Below are 22294 nucleotides of genomic sequence, written 5' to 3' on the forward strand. Positions count from 1 at the left end.
AAATTACCGGTAAATGACATCTATGTAGGAACACAACACACAACATCAAGTTCCCACAGCAAGACTTGAACCAGTGGATATAACTTTTTTGTCAACCGCTTTCAGTGGAGGGACATTTAATCTCAATTGTCTATCCATCCGTTAATCAGTCTGTCTGTCTCAAAAATTTTAACCTCATTCATTATTTTTGAATGAGAAGAGATAAGACTTTCATAGTTTTTTTTTAGATACATTTAGAATTTATGATATTTGACATGCTAGGACCATTTTTGAAACACACTATGCAGCTGATTTTCCATTCCGAGGTCTAATCTTTTCTTCTAACATGACTCTACATGTACTAGATCTCTTCCAATTGAAGTTACTTAAACTTGTTTATTCAAATTACTACCTGGCTATTTCTTGAGGGGTCCATTCCCCTTTTCGATTCTATCTGATTGATACTGAATTCTTATATGTCATCTGTATTATCTACAACTCGGCAGATTTTATCGCTGCCAAAATTTCAAAGGTGCTAAGAAGTTACTACAGTCAAACTTCGTTATCTCACACTCAACGGGACCAAGAAAAAAACATTGAGATATTCGACGATTCAAGATATCAAGGGTAAAATCTTAAAGATTAAGTGTTTGGGACTTCAAAAGCACTTCCACTATCCACGGTATTCGACATATCGGTGTTCGAGATACTGAAGTTCAACTATATTTAGAATAAACAGTAATAATTTAAAAAACCCACATTTTTAGCATCTTTATTTATTGTACAAACTAGATACAAATGTGAAATATTTTTTACTCACATTTGAGGACTAAAAGGCATGTCAAAAATTGCCCAAATCCTTCCTGTATAATTACTTCATAAAAACACATCAAATGCTCTGTAAAAATGCTGTTTTTGCTTAAGATTAAAAAAAAATCCAGCAAATTCAAAACATCTAGATAAATAATATGATTGCTCCAGTTTAACTGATAATAAATAAAAAATAAATGAACATTTTCTTTGTTGGAAACATTACTGTCACTAAATAATTTTGTGAATGAATATTGCAGAATGCCTAAAATGGAATTATTCATTTTATGTAACTACAGTGCATATCCATGTACATGTATTGATAATGACTTTTTCTTAAAGACCCTTTACTGTTTTAAAACTATTTTAAACTACAGATTCACCAACGAGGAAGTCTAAATCTTACAAATAAATGTAAGATGTCACTGATTGAAAGTTTGGTTCATTAAAACTTTTCATTTAAATCCCAGACTTTGAGCCATTTGAGTATTATTCATTAGAAATATGAACCTGGTAAAATATATAAACTTAAGATGGAATCCCACCCCCCTTCCCCTAGAAAATGTGTTTTAATAATTCGTAAAACATCATCTTTAGAAGTGACCCAATCCAACCAATTACTCAGCCATCTATTAACACTTTGAAAAAGAAAAAAAAGAATTTAAAAAGATGCTATGAAAATTCTACATTATTGTAAATCGTATGGAATGTACACAGGCACCTGACGTTACTTATTTTTCTTTTAATAAAAGAAATATACCTTTACCTATAATAAAACCTTGGTTTATTATAAGGTAAGGGTATATTTTTTTTATTAAAAGAAAAATAAGTAACGTTAGGTGCCTCTGGGAATGTATTATACATATATTAAGCTTCAAAGAAAAGCAAGTCAAAATGTGTTGTGTCAATCATAATGCCCAAAGACATGAACGAAAACAAGCAGTCAAATACCTTAATGTTAAGGACCCTCTCTACACCAGTGCAAGAATTTTTTGGACATTGAGAAAAATATACTGTATAAAGGAGTTAATATTGAGCTTATTTATCTAATTTTTACTGTATGGTGCATGGCATTTAACCCCAGGAAAAATGTTCAAAGACAACACAGTATCGGTGAATAGAAATCACTGTTAATTACTTCAGTGGAGAAAATACATGTGAATAACACGTTCAGTTAATTTGTCTTGGCCTTTTAAAATATAAAGAATACTTAAATTTAATAAAAATTAAGTAATACATTGTAAATATATTTTTTTAGAATTTAGATCTAAGGGCAGATCACTCTAACTGCAGAAAAATACCTTAGAATCAGAATTCTTTAGTGTGCAGTGTAGAGAGGTTTCTTAATTAATAAAATTTGGGTTAGTATTTTATAATCCTTACCAAACTTGAAAAAAACATTAAAAAAAATAACTCTGATATTAAAAAACCCTTACATAATAAAATATACAGAGCAATAATTCAACAGCTATATTAAATATTCAACAAGTCCGTTAAACAATATGATTCAAACTATCACATCCAAACTATAATTGGATATTCAACTTCTCCCCTTCCAAAATAAAAGAGTTGACATCAATTTTTTTTCATTTCATAACTGGAACTGACATTCTTTAAAATTATGAATATGTATAACGTTGGTAGATATATGCTATAACAAAATGTCAAGGTAAAATTTATTTCTCAATTCATAAAATTTGCAGTTTAAAGTATAACTATTAATCACTGCATGCTTTTACACTGAAAGTGAAACTTTGGCTACTTTTGCCCATAATACTTGCATAAAAATATACATACAACAAATTTAGATGTAATATCAGTATACTGACCAAATATCAACTTCTGATGCATATACATGACATGTATCATACAAGAATACATAATTAGGCACTTTTTAAGTAAACAATGTGATTATTATTAATTTTATTATTATGTAAGTTTGAATATGGTGTAAAAAATAACAACCTTTATAAAATTGACAACAATCTACATGTAAGCTTAACTTTCACCCTTGAACATCTGACCAACAAAACGTTTTTCATAATAATGGTCGAAAGATAATTAAATGGTACCGATGGGTTCAAAGCATGACCATTCATATATGATACATAAGTGATAAAAAAAAAAATGATAGTAAAAATAATTTTGAAATAGTTTTCTAGATGAGACAAGCAAATGTTAACTCCACAACTGCTAAAAATTTTATGATGTTTCAATGCAAGAGTCATAAATACAATTTCAGTTATACATGTATTCTTTCCTGCTTGCTTGGTTTTAGTTTACATAGAATACACTGATCATGAAATGCATACTGCATTAAAAATATGAATGCAAGTTTAAGGACATACGCAAGGTACCTTACTTACTGATAATTTTTCAAGATATTCTGAATTTAAACTTATAATACCATAACATGTTCTTCGACAAAAAATCAGCATGTGTTACCAGGGGTTTTGAAAAGATATCAAATTTTGAAAATTTTTGCATTTATCAAAGAAAAATGTACAAAAATTACAAAAATTCCAGATTTTTTTTCATCAAAATTTGTTTTAGAAGAGGTGTACAAATCCATATATAGACATTAAAAGTATTGCACACAGGTCCTTCATTTAGTGGAACTCTTCAACTCCAGGGAAGAACCCAATAAAGTTCAAACTACGTTGCATATGACCTTAATATGATTTTTAATGACCAAAAATATCTTGATTACATAATATTAAAACATATGTAGAATATGAAATTTTTGATGAATGTATATGTGAAAAAGTCAAAAAATTATGGACACAGATTGAGTCAAGGGGGATTGTACTGTATTTGAATGTACAAATGATTAAAAAATTTTGAAGACTGTTTCCAAATCAGAAACCTTTTTTTGTATATATACATGTATAAATAACTGATGTCTACAATGGATTTGTGTACAACAGTTTATGGCACATCAACTGGCAAATACTTCATTTCTTAAAAAATAAAATATCTTTTTCACAATTTTCAAGATGTAAATGTTAAAATTGACAAATAAAACATTTATATATATTTATATATGATCAACAAATCATTAATTATACATTTACATATGTCCAATCATTACATGATAGAATATACATGTATATCTTAAAAGTGTACAAGTAACATTAGGAATGGTCTTTGAGAATATACATGTAATATAATTAACAATTTATAAACATCTTTTATTTAAAACACCTCCACAAAAGTCAGAACTCATTTAAGGCATATGTACCCAAGAAGGGAAAAAAATATTTCAAAGCCAAATAACTGAATTAAATGCATTTGCTTTCTTTTTTATCATTTGTGTCTAACATGGGCTTTCTGTTCTGAAGACCAGCAAATTAATTTTGAAGCTACACAAATACATGTGTGTATTTTTCATTATATGGGAATGTTCATATTTTTTCCTGATCTGGAATTCAAATTAAAAAAATATATAATTTCATAATTTTTTTTCCACACTATCATAAAGATCTAAACATCTGGTTGACTTTACATGTACAATAAATTGAACCAAATTTCATAATTTATAGTCCCTTTGAATAATTATATATGTACAAAGAAAATTTAAAGCCCTAAAAATTTTCTTCAGAAAAATTTGAAAATATTTTATAGAATTGTTGATTTAATTGATTCCCTGATAAGACAAAGTTGTGGAATGTGTGTGAAGCACTGTGAATTCACCCAATATATATTTTTTTTTTGAATTCTGGAATCAATAGATTTCAATAGAAACGGAAATATAGGTCAAAATTTTAATAAAAAACTTCATCAACAATAAGCACTACTGCATTTTACCTAATCAACTAACAGTTACAAATCAAACATAAAAATCAAGAAGGAATGCCATTATTTAAAAAAATAATCAATCAAAACAAAAAGAATACACAAAACTAAGCACTCATTAGAATAATTAATTGGGAAGTATCAACCAAAAGCACACAAAAATGGAATGTCATAATTCATCCATGGAATATAAAAAGACTAATATACATTTTTTGAGTTGCTCTAAAACACACTTCAATATCATTAAAATAGAATCTGAAACTACTTGCACTACAATAAAAATCTTTATTCTATCAATACAAAGTTAGAAATTGTGAAACACAGAAAACATCACCTAAAATGTGAATAATATTAATGTACATACATAAGCTATTCTTGCATAGTATTAAAATGGAATTCTTTTGACTTGGAAGACAATATGCTTCATACTTTGGGACTGTATATGATTATCGAACCTTGTCCTTATATATCCACTAAGCTAACCATCCAAAGCACAATCATAGCACATACTCTTGATCTCCGGTAATATCATGAGCTTTCTGGAGATGGATGCGCAGAGAACTTTCTGTGTTAAATCCCTTGAAGCACACTCGGCACCTGAAATGCATTTTAAGGTGGACCCCAAGTCCATTAAAAGTCGCGAAACCTCGTCCACAGAACTTGCACTTGTGATTCAACTGATTGAGCGCTTGAGTCTTAATGCCCGTGACCTTGTGAGTTCCCAGACCAGGTGTGGTCCCCGATCCATCAGAGGGCATGCTGGGAACATCCATGTTCCAGTCAATATCCTTCCCATGAACACTTCTCACATGCTTCTGGAGATCATAGCAAACAGAGTATTTCTTATCACAGTGAGCACACTCATACGGGCGAAATCGTGAATGGACACGCTTCACATGCTGCTCTAAGCTGTCATTTCCCCAGAAGCGTTTTATACATAAATTGCATTTATATGGTCGGTACTCCCCATGGTGCATTTTTATATGGCGCTTAAGATTGCCCATATAAGCAAAACTTTTCTCACAATGCGAACAAGGGTAGGAACCTTGTTCTGGCCCACCCTGGGTTACTGGATCTGGGCTACTTGGTTCTTGGCTGTCATCTGTTTTTGATGATGGGCTGCCTGTTGCTTTGGAGGTGGGGCTAACAGGGGCACTTTTGTCCAACGGAGAGCAAGTTGGTGAATCTGCAAAATATAAAACCAGAAAATTAATTGCAAGGCAATCAACTAATATTCTTTTTATCCATTTTGGCAACATAGAAATTAAAGCGTTTAATCAAGGATTACAGAAATTAAAACATGTTTCATAAGGTATTGCACAGTTCAGCCCTACAAATGTAAACTTTAGTCAGGGCAAAGAGCATGTTTAATTCATGCTTCTGATGTAAGACTTGCAATTCATACTATTACTTCCACAGTTAAGCATATATAACCAATTGGTATCCCTAAGTTTACCTTGGTAATTTGCAGTTACATATTTTTTTTCTCTTTTTTTATCTTTATGAAACTTTTCAATACATAATAGTCCAAGCAAACAGTACTACACTTACATGTCTCTGGTTTGCGAGTTTCCTCTGCGACAAGTCCTCCTGCAGTAGAAGACTCTGGCGCAGCAGGGGAAGTTCGTATCTGTTTACATGGACTGGCCTCCCTCTGTAGCAGCATCTCTTTATAGTAGACCAGCAGTACCTCCCTGTCTGACACACACTCCATCCCCACATCATCTGGCATACGAACAGGAACGGTCAATTTTCTCTTAGCTCTACCCTTACTCTGAAGTAAAAACTCCTCCGCTCGTTCTTTTAATTGCATAGGTGTTAATGTAAAATGATCCGTTTTCTCTTGGTCTTCTGTTGCATTATGCTGTATTTCCCTATTCAAGGATAAATCCTGTGCCATCATTTGGGTCCCCTGGTTAACATCAGATGGAGATTTGGGTTCATCTGGAGAGGTTCGTTTTGGACTCATGTGAAGATCTAAAGGAAGACATGGTGACTTTGGTCGGAGCACAGGCAATAAGGGGGGCATCTCTAAGGGGCTACTGGCCATCTGGGTGAAATTTGGTAAAAGTTTTTGACCCAATTTCCAAACAGTGTCTGGATTGAGAAGGCCATTTAAAGTCAGTGATGGGTCATGTAACATGTCAGTCATCTTGGTAAATCCATGGAGAAACTGAAAATAATAAAATAAAATCAGCTCACTATTTGTGTACTTGTTGATATATATAACTAATTTATTATACCCACAGAATTTTTCTTATCATTATACATCGATCATTATACATGTATTCTATAAGGTTTGATTAAAACATTTTGAATAGTTTCTGTAAAAATCAGCTCTACTGGTTTATAAAAACACATTTTGAAAAGTAGCAGTTGGGTGAGACTTTAAATCAGCAATAAAAGAAAAAAATCCTTGCCACTCATCAAAATAAAAAAATGCACAGAATTATGTATCAATATAACTTGTGTGCCAAGTTATACTGAAATCTCAAAACTGCAGGAGGAGTAGTATTTTGAAAGAATTTCACAGAAATTTCTATTTTTAGTAACCATGGGCAACATTGTTCATTGAAATCAAAAACCGATGCACAGAATTAAAAAGTTTGTTTGCCAAGTTATATCAAAATGGCAAAACTGTAGGAGGAGTAGCATTTTGAAAGAATTTCACAGAAATTTCTATTTTTAGTAACCACGGCAACACCGTTTATCGAAATCAAAAACCGATGCACAGAATTATTATCTAGTGTAGTCTACTTGTGTGCCAAGTTAAAAAATCTGTAGGAGGCTTAGCATTTTGAAAGAATTTCAAAGAAATTTCAGTAACCAAAACCGTTCATCGAAATCAAAAACCGATGCACAGAATTATGTATCTTAGTGTAGTCTACTTGTGTGCCAAGTAATATTGAAATTGGACCAAAACTGTAGGAGGAGTAGCATAGAATTTCAAAGCATAGTAACCATGCACACGTTAATGAATCAAAACCCGATGCACAGAATTAACACTACTTGTGTGCCAAGTTATATTGAAATCTACCAAAACTGTAGGAAGTAGCATTTTGAATTTCACAGAAATATCTATTTTTATTAAACGGCAACACTGTTCATCAAAATTTGCACAAAATTATGTATCTTAGTGTAGTCTACTTGTGTGTCAAGTTATACTGAAATTGGACCAAAACTGTAGGAGGAGTAGCAATGAAATACAGACAGACGGACGGACGACGGACGCATTACTATCGCATAAGCTCTTCTGGTCTCTGACCAGTAGAGCTAAAAATCAGCTAAAAACACATTTTGAAGTGAGGTCAAGGTCAAAGAAAAGGTCAAGGTAAAAAAAAAATGATGATGCAATATAATAGCTCTCATCAATGTACATATTAGCATGTGAAGTTTTATGAAGATACATTAAAAAGTTTCTTTAAAATTGATCTAATGGCAAAATGTAACTGAAAAACAGATGGAAGGACAGAAGATGGACATGACAAACACTTCTTAGCCCAGACCATTATCTTGTGGGGCATTAAAAATTATCTTCACTGTGGTCTAATCATAAAAAACTCATGACAGGTTGGCAAACTCAACTGAAGATTACCTTGCATACAATGCATCATGCATGACTAATGAACAAGGAAACAACACTATTGTGCATTTAAAATATTTAGATTAAAACTTTGCTATATCTTTCTTATTAAACCAACTGTTTAATTTATTTGAATGGCATTTTTGAGTATTATACTTATGCGATGAAATATACATAGTCGCTCAGGCTAAAGTGATGTCACATTGAGGCTATACATACATACCAGTAACAAGAGATGTTTGTAAAACACTTATGCCCCACTCCCCCAATAATAATTGGAATTTTTCTAAGTCCAAGGGATATAACTCTGTCTAAAATGGTCCCATTGTACCCAAAACAAAGCTTTACCTAGATATTCTTATGATAAATCTGTATACCAAATTTCATTTCAAAATGTGCAACCTCTGCAAATAAAATGAATGGAAACTGCAAATAATTGGAATTTTCTAAGTCCAAACAATACTTGGCCTAGATATTCTTATGATAAATCTGTATACCAAATTTCATTTCAATATGTGCAACCTCTGCGAAGAAAATGAACAGAAACCAATGGTGAACCGACAGACAGACCGACCTACAGATGGACAGAAGCAAAGCAATATTCCATCCCTTCTTCAAAGGGGTCATAAAAATACAATGCATCGGGAAGCAAGATATTCAAGCATGGAGTGTATTCATGCTACTTTTAAACATGTCAAAATAAAAGGAATGGGGTTTTTTGGTAGTGTGTATGCTTAAGAGGCTGGTAGGAAGCAATTTCCGTTGGGGGTAGGGAATGGGATGTGGTGGGGTTGGGCATGCATTTTCAGTTCGGGGGCACTATCAACCACCAAAAATTCCTTGACAAGCCAAAAAAAGGGTCACCTGATGTTAACATTCAGGGGGCACAAGTGTATGGTAGCTATGTTTTCTATAGTATTGTATAATTCAACATATCGGCAAATAATTGGGGGGGGGGGGGAGGGGGTACAAACACACCCAGTTCCTAAGGCCATGCTTAAATTATAGTATCTAAATACACAATGAAATGTTTGTAGCAACTTAAATGCTAATAAATATATTTTGTAAACATGATTTTTAACCATTCCATATACACTGTAGGTTTTCATCTTTTAATTAAGTATTAAAAGATTTAGTCTCCCTCTCCTTATATCAGTCTACAATTCATCAACATTTTAAAATACTGTTTACAATGAACATTTAAAGATAACATGAAATATTTTTCATCCCTTTAATAGATTTTTTTCTTGTCAGGCATATAGCTAAAAATATACTTTCAAGTTAAATGGCCTTCACCTTGCTTTACCTGGAACATAACTTTTTCCGAGAATTTGTAACTCATTCATTACTAAGTAATAATAAAACATGAATTACACAGTCAGTAAGTGGTGTTGTTCGGTCACTGTTTGTTTTATTAAGCATATATCTGGGTGCACTGGTGTAAAATGTCTCCCCAAAGTGTATTTATTCCTCCCAATATTTTCTATGGAGGAGAGGGGGGAGACATGCATAATACTGTGATGAATTCGTGGGACTAGCTAGACTTTTTTCAGATAACATATGGTTGATATTCCTGAATCAGGATATTTTCCTACATAACATCATGTAAGTAATAGTGATCAATTCTATTGTGCATCAAGCTATTAGTTTGTTGAAATCTTTGATCCACCACCAGGCCTGCCACTTTTAAAAGTACATGGTGAAATTATATGTTCATATTTCCTGTTTTACCAGATAAACTCTATAGTTCTAGATACAATAGATATGTTTACCTTTGTTGATCAAGATAATTTTTTTAAATTAATCTTTTATTGATATGAATCAAGAATTATAATTGATACTCTCTCAAGCATGCAGACACTTGCTGTCTTACAAAAATGTTTTACCCTAGGCACATTTCTATCAATATTCATGATGAAAGAGTCGTAAATTTAAATAAGTGATTCTTTACTTCCTCCTATTTTGACACTCTCCTGTAACTCATCACAAATCCATTTATATCTATATCCCCCGCTTGAAAAGTGGGACTGTATATAGTGATTGGGATTTCTGTCTGTCTGTCCATCTGTCTGTCCGTCCGTTACGCTTTGGGGTGAACCATTTCTAATTCGCTACTCTTTTTATACCACTGAATGACTTTCAATGAGAACTTTTACAGAATCTTTATTAATATATAGTGCCATTGTGCACCTCCAATTTTACTTTTTTATCAGACACATATTTCAGGTTTCCTATGGCAACTATGGACACTGCCATTCTTTCTATAATTTCTATAATATTGAAGGTACCCATCTTTTATCTGCAACTCCTCCTATACCATTGAATGAAATTGATACATTCATAGATTCGTTATTACATATAATGCCATTGTGCATCTCCTATTTCATTCTTTGATCTGACACTTATTTCATGTCTCACAGAACAAAACATGGACGTTGCCATTATAATAGTATGGGAGGCAGGAGTATCATTTAGTGAGCTCAGTGCTACCTCTACTGTGTATCATAAGTATATTGGCATATTCACAAAAGATTTTTTTTTTTTAATTTACAGTGTTATGTTTGGGGATAATAAGCTAATGCTAGCTGGTTTAATAAAATTTGATGTTATTTATAACAGTATGTTCCTCTAAAAGGTCTCTTAGATACTTTTACATTGAATGTCAGGCACTAAAATGCTAAACAAAACAGTTCTATTCCTGTTTTCAAGTCCAAAGTTTGAACTTCCAAAGAATTGAGTACATTAGGCAAACTTAGCTACTAGGTAGTGATAGACCTAACAGTCAAGTTTTTAGTTGAATTCTTTGACCATGCAGGAAAGCCTAGCCACTTTCAACACTGCTTTCTGACAATATTGCAGCCTGGAGGACAGGGCTTCTCTACATACTTGGGATTGTAATTTTTGGATTATTGGATTGAGGTGGGAGAACTAATTCAGAATTACAAGTTAACTACACATTAGAAAGATTATACATAAGAATGTTCTTTCCCTTTATAAATTACAAGATACACAATATATTTACTTCCATGAAGTACATCATGAAAAATAATTATATATTTTTTCATATTTTAATCACTATGGGCCACAGTGCTCATCTAAGTAACAACTGCCCTTCTTGCTTCTTTTCATAAACCCATGTGACTTTGATAACCCATAATAGCCCAATCCTATCCCCACAATCATGATTTGAACGACCTCTACAATATCTCAAATACAATATCTGAGGATGCTTCTTTAGGAATACTAGTATGACTTATCATGATTTTTGTATTTCTGTGTAAAACTTTGTTCACTCACTGTGGTGACAATCTGCAATTCTAACCCTGGGAGTCATGCTTTGAACAAACTTTAATATACACTATATTTGTGGATGCTTTCATTTAAATACAAATTATAACATGGCCTTGCTGTTCTTATTAGAAAATTTTTTGAAGATTTGTTGCGTGGACCCTGTGGTCCACGCAGTAAATATATAAGCGAAGTTATACCGGATGCCCTGGGCAAACGACAGGCTACGCATGCGCGAGAATGCTAGAGAGTTCGCACTTTAGGTAACTTGCCCGTTGAATAATTCGCCCCATTTGAATGAAAATTTTGCCATTCATTGGCAAATCTGCACATCGCATTACATATTCATTGCCAGATCCGTTTTTCTCTCTTTTACGTAAACTTTTATATACAAACTAAACATTGATTCTATGGTACAAGCACTTTAAGAAGTTACGGTATATAGATACATGTAACTTATCAACTTGAATGAAAAACGTCACTCAACGAATAGAGATAGCTTTTAAAATATAGAGCAAGTTTTCTCGGCAATTAGTTTTGTGCATCAAGGCTTGCAAAATAATTTAATATTTCAGCAATCTAAATATCGTTTGGTAAAGGTCTGTAGCAACGGCTTTTAATGTGTGTGTGTGTGGGGGGGAGGGTGACCAAAAAATTCTGCGTACTACAGCTGTGCTACTCGTGAACCATCAGATCTCCATTTTTCCCATGATAAATTAATCCAGAACAGTATGAATTACACGTATCAAAATAACCCAATTTTTTAAGCTGACAAAAACTATATAAAGGTCGCTAATCGCAGATAAAATTTCACAATTTTGCTTTGAGACTACAATCAGTTTTAAGTAAGCAGATCATTGTAGTAAAAGTGAAAAAACCTACATGAATATTCCCTACACATAGAAATTTTCTTAATTGAATATCAGTTAGAAAAAACATGCATATGGTCCACGTATTACAGTCCTTTTTTAAAGGACTGCAACTTGTCTTATGTATTTCCTTTGGAAAATGTTGATCTCCAAAGTAGCCTCACCATACCACCAGAGGTCATGATTTGAACAAACATGAATCTACAGCTTTTGAGCATGCTTTCCTACCAATATAACAAATCAGTTTTGTTGTTCTAAGAATTTTTTTTGAAAACCCATGTAAATCTCTTATTTCTCATTGAATCCCCACCACACCCCCTCTAGTGCCATGATTTGTACTTTAATCTACACTATTGTAGCTTCAAATAAGTTTCATCTTTTCCAGCCCAGTGGTTCTTCTTAATACTCTTTTTTTTTTTTTACTTTTTCCTAAATCTCCCTCCCCCCTCCACATAGGGTGTAGCCCTTCATTTAAACAAATTTGAACCCCCTTTATTTGACATTTTTAGGATACTCTGTGATAAGTTTGGTTGAAATTTGCCCAGTGGTTCTGTAGAAGGAGATGGACTTAAAGTAAAAAGTACAAGAATGGAAAGTGGATAAATTTTGATCAGAAAAGCTTACCTGAGCCTTCAGCTCAGGCCATGAGAATGAACCTGTTTAACTTTTAACCTGTGATATCAACAGCAACATTCTTAAGCTGCATCCAGGTTTATATTGTAAATTCTGTGTGTATAATGTATATCACTTCTAGGCCCCTTGGCCTCCACTTTCTCAGGACATTAATCCTTTGTTCTCATTTGAACTACACAAATATTTCCTTAATAATCCAAGTAGCTCAGGTAATGAAATCTCAGATGATTTATATCCCCAATCTTTCCTCCTAATGTTGAAAAAGAAAACATTTCAGGAAAGAATAAGGGTAGATATGAGGTCAATTATGTGTCATCAAAGTAAAACAGAGTAACATTTAGACTTCTCTCAGTCAGGTTAAATGTAAAGTAAACACTCAAAAGTCTTGAGCAATGTTACCCTTTAGAAACAATCAAAATATTTTTTACAATCTTAACTTCGCATTCACATAGTTTTTCTGCTCATTAATTTCTTCATTATTATTTATACAGTTTTTCTCTCCAATTTCTGGCTTTCTTTTTGTTTTGTTTTGTTTTGTTTTTTTTTTTAAGTATATTGTTAGAAAACTAATTCCTGTCGGTATTTTAAGAATCATTTTAGTTCTTCATTTTAACATATCCAAAACAAGATCATTTGCTCTCATTCAAGCAAATTTCTCATAAAACTCAGCTTCTACTCACTCAATTAAATGTTTGAACTTTTACAATTTCAAAATACAACCAACTTATAGGCAGACGGACTTATACGCGAGTATATATGGTAACAAAGATTCTGTGAAAGTCTCATTCAATTTCATTCAGTGGCAAAAGAGTTGTGGATAAGAGATGTGTACCCCAAAAGTTTTAATTAAATACACTTTATTTAGATGGTCATTGACTCTTCATTGACAAAATTTTCACGAATTGTGGTCAGTGCTCTATATAATTTTAAGGAATTTTATTATACACGAGAATGAAATTTTCGCGAGCATACCATCTCGCGTAATCACGCGAAAATAAAGTTCTCGCAAATAAAAAGTGATTTACAGTAAAGATGGATGGACATCCTGTTTACGATATTCTCTCTTACTTTTCAAGGGGGGTGGGTAGTGGGATGGGGTTATTATACTTGTCAAGACAAAAATTAAGAGGAGTTTTGTATTACTGTACATGTATCAATGTATTTTTTAAAATGCAAGTATGGGTCAATGTCAAATGCATTGTATGATAATGAATCAGGCAACCCTCAGCTACTGGCAAAGTTAGCAAAACCAGATCATATAGATATAAAATGTATCTGTTTGTATGTCAAGTGATCAAAGTGATATTAAAGATAAAATAGTCAAAATTTTCTGATAAAAAGAAACCTTTTACATAAACAAGTAAATCATGCAATGATGCATGCTATTTGTGAAAAATTGTTTCTATTTGAGCTATTCTTCATGCTGACATTACATTACAATTTGTTTTAAAAAAAAACCTACAGCAATATCTCAGATTGCTACATAACAAAAATGTCCATGACTTGTTTTCTTTACTTTTAAATTCATCTTCTATTCCCCAACAGGCTCTATATTTATTATATAATAGCATTGAGTCAACTGACCTCACCTGGGACATTTCTAAAAAGTAAAAGTAGCTAAAAGGATACTATTTTGAAGTTAGAATGACATTAAAACAGAGCGGGGAGTGTAACAAGGGGGATTCATACTGCATGGCTATCAAAATACAGCTAAATATACAATGGAATGGATAGCCTGGTAAAAGATTATTTTCTTTCATTCAAAAAGCCCAATCTTTTAAAATATATATAATTAAAACATATTCCAAGAAATTAAGTAACATTTGTCAAATGAGCAAGTAAAACATTTACTTACATTGCTGAAACAATAACAATTTATCAGTGACATTTATAAGTAAAAAATACATTCCATAAAATATGCAGTCCTACATTTGTTTTTACCCTTCGTAGACCGTTTTGTTCACCTTGTTTATTTTTCAAGGTGTACTTCAATACCTTTAAATTTCTAGAAACCTTGCCAGGACATTAAGCTTCTTATATTTCAGGGAAGTTTTAGCTGGAAATCCTGCCTAGAAAATTTAAAAGGCTACACACATGACTAAGTCTTGAATAAAATGTGCTACATGAAATTTTATGAACCCCTTCTTTTTATGTAGACTTGGATACATAAAGGCTCTATTTATACACCTGATCTCATTAAAATCCATAACTAAATTCAATTGTATTGCAAAATAAATTCATATTTTGACCCCGATTTTTTTTTTATAACTGTATGTTCCAAACAGAATCCTGACATGACACTATATCTTAACCCTGCAATCATTTTTGTTCAGGAATTTCAAAACAATCTTACCAGTTTTCAAAGTGGTCATCTTTATGATCAATGTAATGATAAACAATTTTAAACAAATCTGCTACCACAAACATGATAATAAAATCTACACACTGGTATAAATATAGATAACTCTCTTCACCTTGCATCATTACTGCATACATGATTACTTACAAAAATTAAAATGCATAATTGAATGTAAACAGATGTTTAAAAGTTACTCCTTAATACACGAGGAAAATTCTGCGGCTTGAAATGTTTTGGAATTATTTTTCCATCTTGTTATTCACATGCAATACTAAACCCTGTATTTGCAAATGGGCCAATCTTTTAATACGATGTATTATGACATGGCTTTTATGTCCATCAGTCTGTCTGTCTGTTAGCTTTAACGCATCTAGCTTTTAACTTATATACCGGTACTATGAAGTCTAAAATGATAAAAAATTGTCAACTGGTACATCTTGGGCAGCAAATGTGTCACACATTAAAAGTAGGCCACTGTGATCTTTAATATAAGATGAAAAGGCAAAATATAACAAAATCCTGTCTTTCTCATGACTGGAAAAACTATTAGACTAATAACCGTATGTTTATGTAACAAGCTTTGCTCGTATGCAAATAATTTGCATATGTGCGGCACATATTTTGGTTGACCAGTCAGGGGCTATGTTGAACATGTAGCTTTTTTTCTTAAATTAAAATTCTTCACACTATATATTTTTTTATTTAACTGAATAAATTTTAGTACATTACACATAATAAACCATGAAACGTGAAAATTCAGTCTCAGTAAAATTCATTTTCAAACCCAAGCCCTGTCCTGGATGCAGCTAGTTCTAGTCTATCATCACTTATAATGACCAGAATCTTCTGCCAAAGTTAACAATTTGCTTTTTCTCAAAGTGGCTTCAATCAAAAATTATTCTCAATATTCTCTGGCTATAACAATTTCTTTTTTTATGTAGCTTAAGAAAATTGACTTCATCGTAAAGACACATGCATGTTTACTGGTAACAACTGTCTCACAATTTACTGTATGTGTACTTAAACAAGAGGCCCATGGGCCACATCGCTCACCTGAGCACTGTGGCTTGGAAAAGGTAGAAAATTGGTTTATTATTGAAAAGTTTTAATCCAAAAGAAGTCCCATGACAAATCATGGCTTTACTATTCTTGAGAAGATGATTTTTAAAGAATTTTTCTATATATTTCTATGTAAAAATTTGGTCGGCCATTGTGGCCCCGCCCTACCCCTGGGGGTCATGATTTGAACAAACTTGAATCTACACTACCTGAGGATGCCTCCATATAAATATGACCAATCATGGCTTTGTATTTCTTGAGAAGAAGATTTTTCAAGAATTTTCCTATATATTTCTATGTAAAACTTTGGTCGGCCATTGTGGCCCCGCCCTACCCTCGGGGGTCATGATTTGAACAAACTTGAATCTACACTACCTGGGGATGCTTCCATATAAATATGATGAATTATGGCTTTGCTATTCTTGAGAAGAAGATTTTTAAAGAATTTTCCCATATATTTCTATGTAAAACTTTGATTCCCCATTTTGGCTCTGCCCTACCCCCAGGGGTCATGATTTGAACAAACTTGAATCTACACTACCTAGGGATGTTTCCATATAAATATGACCAAACATGGCTTTGTTATTCTAGAGAAGAAGATTTTTAAAGAATTTTCCTATATATTTCTATGTAAAACTTTGGTCGGCCATTGTGGCCCCGCCCTACCCCCGGGGGTCATGATTTGAACAAACTTGAATCTACACTATCTGAGGATGCTTCCATATAAATATGACCAATCATGGCTTTGTTATTCTTGAGAAGAAGATTTTTCAAGAATTTTCCTATATACCGTATACAGGGAAATTTTCGCCCTTGTTTTATATATTTCTCAAAGAATACAGTATAATTTCTTAAACAAAACTATGACTGGGCGAATTTAAAATGGTGCAAAATTGTTAGCAAGAGTGAAAGGGCGAAAATAAGACAGGGCGAAAATAACCCTGTATACAGTATTTCTATGTAAAACTTTGGTCGGCCATTGTGGCCCCGCCCTACCCCCGGGGGTCAAGATTTGAACAGACTTGAATCTACACTACCTGAGGATAATTCCACATGAGTTTCATCTTTCCTAGCTCAGTGGTTCTTGAGAAGAAGATTTTTAAAGATTTTTCCTATATATTCCTATTTAAAACTTTGATCGGCCATTTTGGCCCAACCCTACCCCCGGGGGTCATGATTTGAAAAAAATTGAATCTACACTACCTGAGGATGATTCCACATGAGTTTCATCTTTCCTGGCCCAGCGGTTCTTGAGAAGAAGATTTTTAAAAAATGCCAATAATTTTTTCTTAATTCATAATTATCTCCCCTTGGAAAAGGGCATGGCCCTTCATTTGAACAAACTTGAATTCCCTTCACCCAAGGATGCTTTGTGGCAAGTTTGGTTGAAATTGGCCCACCGGTTCTTCAGAAGAAGTCGAAAATGTGAAAAGTTTACGGACAGACAGACGGATGCCGGACAAAATGTGATCAGAAAAGCTCACTTGAGCCTTTGGCTCAGGTGAGCTAAAAAGCGGGCTTCATATTTCAGCGGCTTTGGCGCAGACAACAATGCGCTAATTTATGAATACCACTAAGAAATCATTTATATATATATATATATGCTCAACAAAAAAAGAAACGCATATTCAGATTAAACAATAAACATAATAATCAAAGTTTTCATTTTAAACCTTATATTTTAAAAGTGATTTTAGTGTGTGTTGTGATAAAAATCAAACATGTTCTATGTTGCGAATTGAAAACTTAAGTTGATGTCATTGTCGTCGATCGCCTCCAAATTCTAGGGGCATACCGTCTTAACCAATGTCTCAGCGCTAGTTGATTTCCAATGACCAGACATCTTGCACGAATACCAACTCCTCTAAGTCCTCTCAAAAGAAATTGTGCACTTTTATGCAGATTTTTCATCCATCAATTGCAGCAGCAGTTTGTACAGCAGTTCTGTGTCGATTGCACAGGTGCTGAAGGCAGAGCTGATGGTCCTGCTTGGGTGTGGAAACCTGTGGAAGGCCAGTCCTTGGTCTGTCATCCATGCTTCCTAGCTGGTGGAGATGTACGTTTAACTGCTGCAAATTGATTGATGTACACCAAATGCAGTTGCAACTTCCTGTTGCGTAGCTCCGTTTAGTATCATCATTAGCCCTGTTGCATTCATCTTTGTTTAGGCATGGCAATGCAGCATCAACATTGCAATCAAATCTTACATATGGGTTAAAAGGAGTGTTCATTGATTTCCTAAATCCAAAATATCAATGAAAGTAGACCCCTGATTTACAATAAATCATGTAAAACACTTTTTTCATAAACATTACTAATCAAGGGAAATAATTCAACACTAGGATTTTAAAAGCACATGTTGTCCTTTAAATACCTGTAGGTCACAGGTACCCCTTGATAAAAAAAAATAGTTGTTCCATAAACTTTTTCAAAATTTCTATGATAAGTAAAACAATATGCGTTTCTTTTTTTGTTAAGTATACATACAATGTAAAAAATACTTTTGTAGCTCTAAATCATGATTTCGTCAACAACTCCATACCCACGTGATTGCGCTAAATTCTGAATACTCAAATTTATGTACAAGTAAAGTAGTACTAATTGTCTTCATACCAATCCATTAGAATCTAAAATCATTAACATTATATTTTACCTTTCAGTGTTGTCTTCTTTTTGAATAAGTGATACAATAAACACAGTTCAAGAAAACACTAGTACTAAATAGTAGAGATACAAAAAATATATCATTCATAATGAGAATGCTAAGAAAAAAAAAATCTCAGAGGATACTTTTCTGTTTTGTCAAATGTGCATTCAATTGCATCAATGTAGACTATAAAATCAATATCGTTTGATTTTTGTTATGAACTGTAAAACAGACAAGACTATATGCATTTTGTCTTTACCTGATATGTAACCTAGGGGTATACCAAATCATCATATCTTACAATCAGATCAAAAGTGCATTCAACTATTGGTAATATTCAGATCTATAAAAATGGAGTGGTCCTTTATGGTCCTGATGTTATTTCATGAGAGAAAATGTATAATTTCTTTGAAAAAAAAATTACTGTAAAATTTTACCCTTTTATGCCAGTGAACTACAATGATTTCAATTATAAGTTTCTTCCACTGTCAATTTCATATAAAATCAGTCTGTTTTTTAAATCAGGTTGATAAATAGGCTTTTCAAGCACTTGCCAATATAAGCTAGTACATAATCAAAACTCACCCCACATGAACATGTATCAATTTTAACTTGCCCAACCAAACTCCATAAATTCGCCCATTCATGCACCCCTAAAATTCCCAAGGATGATATTTTATCTAAACATACTAAAGCTAAAGGAATGCCTCTATGATTCTGAAATTCATATACTATGATAATTTTTCAGCAGATCTATATTTTAAATGGTTTAAAGATGCTGATCAAATTGAAAAAAAAAATCTTACAATTGATGTGCTTGAAGGAAAGTGTGCTCACGGGCATCATATCCATCATACATTGTGCAATATACAGTATCTCTCTTATCCCTGTAATTAAGCCTTTCAGTTATAGGTTAATCAAACTGATTTCAGGTCCGACACCTGTTTCCTCAGTATTGTTGCATCTTAAATGATACTCAATAACTTTTCAGGTTTATATATTGACAGATGTGAAAGGGGAGGGGGTAACATGAGTTTTAATGCAAGAAAAATTATCTTTTGGATATGTCTTATGATTAATATGCTACTTAAACAAAAAAAAATCAGGACCAAAATAATTTAGGGTATTATTAAATTCCTGTGGAAGTAATGACAAAAATGTAAGGAACATAGTTGATCTGCAGAATTTGAATTGGCGGTTCAAATATACAGAGAATAAAATAAAGAAACTGAAACAGAATTTTTTCGTGGGTAATGTTTAATTTCATTCAGAGGGTGTCACTGTAGCTCTCTGGTGGTCCATCCATTTTTGTTCTTCAGACCAGGGAGCTACTTCATTAATCCAGTATGTGTGAATACATGTATATGCCAACAAGGCAGAAAAGTTTTGAATTATGTCAACACGAAGGTGGATACAGGGCCGGTGTGCCAGCTGTGCCCCCCCCCCCCCAAGTTTGAATTTTTTTGTTTAAATTCTGTTTGTACTAGCCTAAAATCAAGGGGAAAATACCTCCTATTTGTTAGAATTTCCTCAGTTTTCTGGGGCCTTATAAAAACAATGCCCCCAGACCCCCATCAGGGCTTTGCCCTAGACCAGGGATCTATAATCTATATACTAAGGGATGAGCAACTCTCACAAGTCTCGCGATATCTCGTAAGTCCCAGGATTTCATAAGTCAACTTTAATTAATTGTATCTCTAAAGCTATCAAATATTTCAGCTTAAAACCTTTAATTATATCTATCAAAAAATTATTCAAGATTTGTAAGCATTGATTATATTTCTTATCTTAGTAGTTACAAATTACGTTTATTTCAAAATTAGCACATGCCCCTGATCGCCCATATTTCCAAGAAATCGCTAATTTTGGTGTCTGTTTTCTTTATATTTAAATTACATTATAATATATGCTTAAAATTTAATTAAAAATACATTCCATAATACATAAAAGGAATTAAAAACTTTAATCAGAAAACAAACTTTTTACTGGGAATAAACATAGTTTGAAAAACTTGTAGTGTTGTGAATGTGATGTTTTGGGTAAATAAACAAGGTGATGAAGGAGTTGCCAATCCCATTACTATATACCGTCCCTGCCTGGACCACTGGGAGCCCCTAGACCCCCTACCTTCTACTGCTCCCCACCAACCCGACTCCCTTGTTATTAAATTCCTAGATTCGCCGCTGCAACGTATGCATCTTTAACAGTATAATTCACTTTCAGACCTATGAAATACTAGTATGTAAGCTTCTCAGAACTTTTGGAGTTGTATCAATTAATTCTGAAGTTGAGAAAATAAATATTTATATTAAAATAATTCAGTGACTGTTGTGTTGAATGAACTTCCATTATGTCACATGACACTCATTTAAATACCCACAAAGATCTTTTTAATACTAAAAATATATATTTTGTAACTTACCTACAACTTCACAAAATTTACTTTTCTATGTCAACTCCATCTAGATCTACCCGTTCAATGTGAAGGTCACGTCTCGATAAGTTTATCATCGTGACAAAATATTGGGCTCACAGTCAGCTGAGCTTACATATTTGATAGAATTAAGAATGATCCTTTCACGGATAAACTTTAACCAAATAAATTAAAATGATACCTTTAGTTTTCATTCCTCTCTGAACAGTTGTAGAAACTTCTCAAAGTTTTGTCACAGGTTCCACCCGATAAGTTTTGCCCCATGAACCTTTTGTGTTCACCTTACACAGAAGAGTTCCACTGTTTACCTTTTCTAGGCATATGTAATGTTTACTTAGATACACATCACACAGTCAATAAAAATTATATCCTTACCAAGTTGGCAGTCGAATAACCTCATCTTAAATGTGCAAATAAGTAAAATAGGAAACCAAATAAAGATCAGAATTTACAGTTCCTATTCTCTGTGTTGGTTAAAGCACGCGATATGATGCACATGTACGTACCATGCGACCTTCAGTAGTAGGCCTAGTACTGAGCAGAAGGGCTGGTGCACTGATCAGAGTTAATTATAATTTGTAATTTTAGCCAATGAAATTAAATACATTACATGTATATATTTTAGAATGAATCCTTGATTCATCTATTCGTATCACATAAGATTAATTACGCTAAAATTATACACGACAGACGATGTTTCCCTGAAATCTTATATTTACGCAGGTAGTTTCAACATTTCACTGTAAATCTTATTCTAGGAAACAATATTACCTAATAATACCACAAAGAAAAATATTAATCTTGACAATGAAAGATATATGACAATGTTACAATTATC

General features: G+C 32.9%; 1 protein-coding gene across 3 annotated transcripts; it reads right to left on the reverse strand.

Moving 5' to 3' along the window:
• Nucleotides 1–736: 736 nt before the first annotated feature.
• Nucleotides 737–21900, reverse strand: LOC134242780 (zinc finger protein 227-like). 3 transcript variants are annotated; one of them, XM_062724912.1, is made up of 3 exons: nt 21638–21900; nt 6136–6757; nt 737–5770 (listed from the first exon to the last, which is right to left on the reverse strand). In XM_062724912.1, the coding sequence occupies exons 2-3, from the start codon at nt 6734–6736 to the stop codon at nt 5082–5084; spliced, it is 1290 nt and encodes a 429-aa protein (XP_062580896.1). In that variant the 5' UTR covers nt 6737–6757; nt 21638–21900; the 3' UTR covers nt 737–5081. The 3 variants fall into 3 exon arrangements, with proteins under 3 accessions (XP_062580896.1, XP_062580897.1, XP_062580895.1); XM_062724913.1 differs by lacking the exon at nt 21638–21900 and adding an exon at nt 15311–15520; XM_062724911.1 differs by lacking the exon at nt 21638–21900 and adding an exon at nt 14813–15304.
• Nucleotides 21901–22294: the final 394 nt, after the last annotated feature.

Source organism: Saccostrea cucullata, unplaced genomic scaffold, assembly GCF_032062105.1.
Source record: "Saccostrea cucullata isolate Sc308-1 unplaced genomic scaffold, CSIRO_AGI_Scuc_v1 ctg907, whole genome shotgun sequence".
Lineage (NCBI taxonomy): Eukaryota > Metazoa > Mollusca > Bivalvia > Ostreida > Ostreidae > Saccostrea > Saccostrea cuccullata.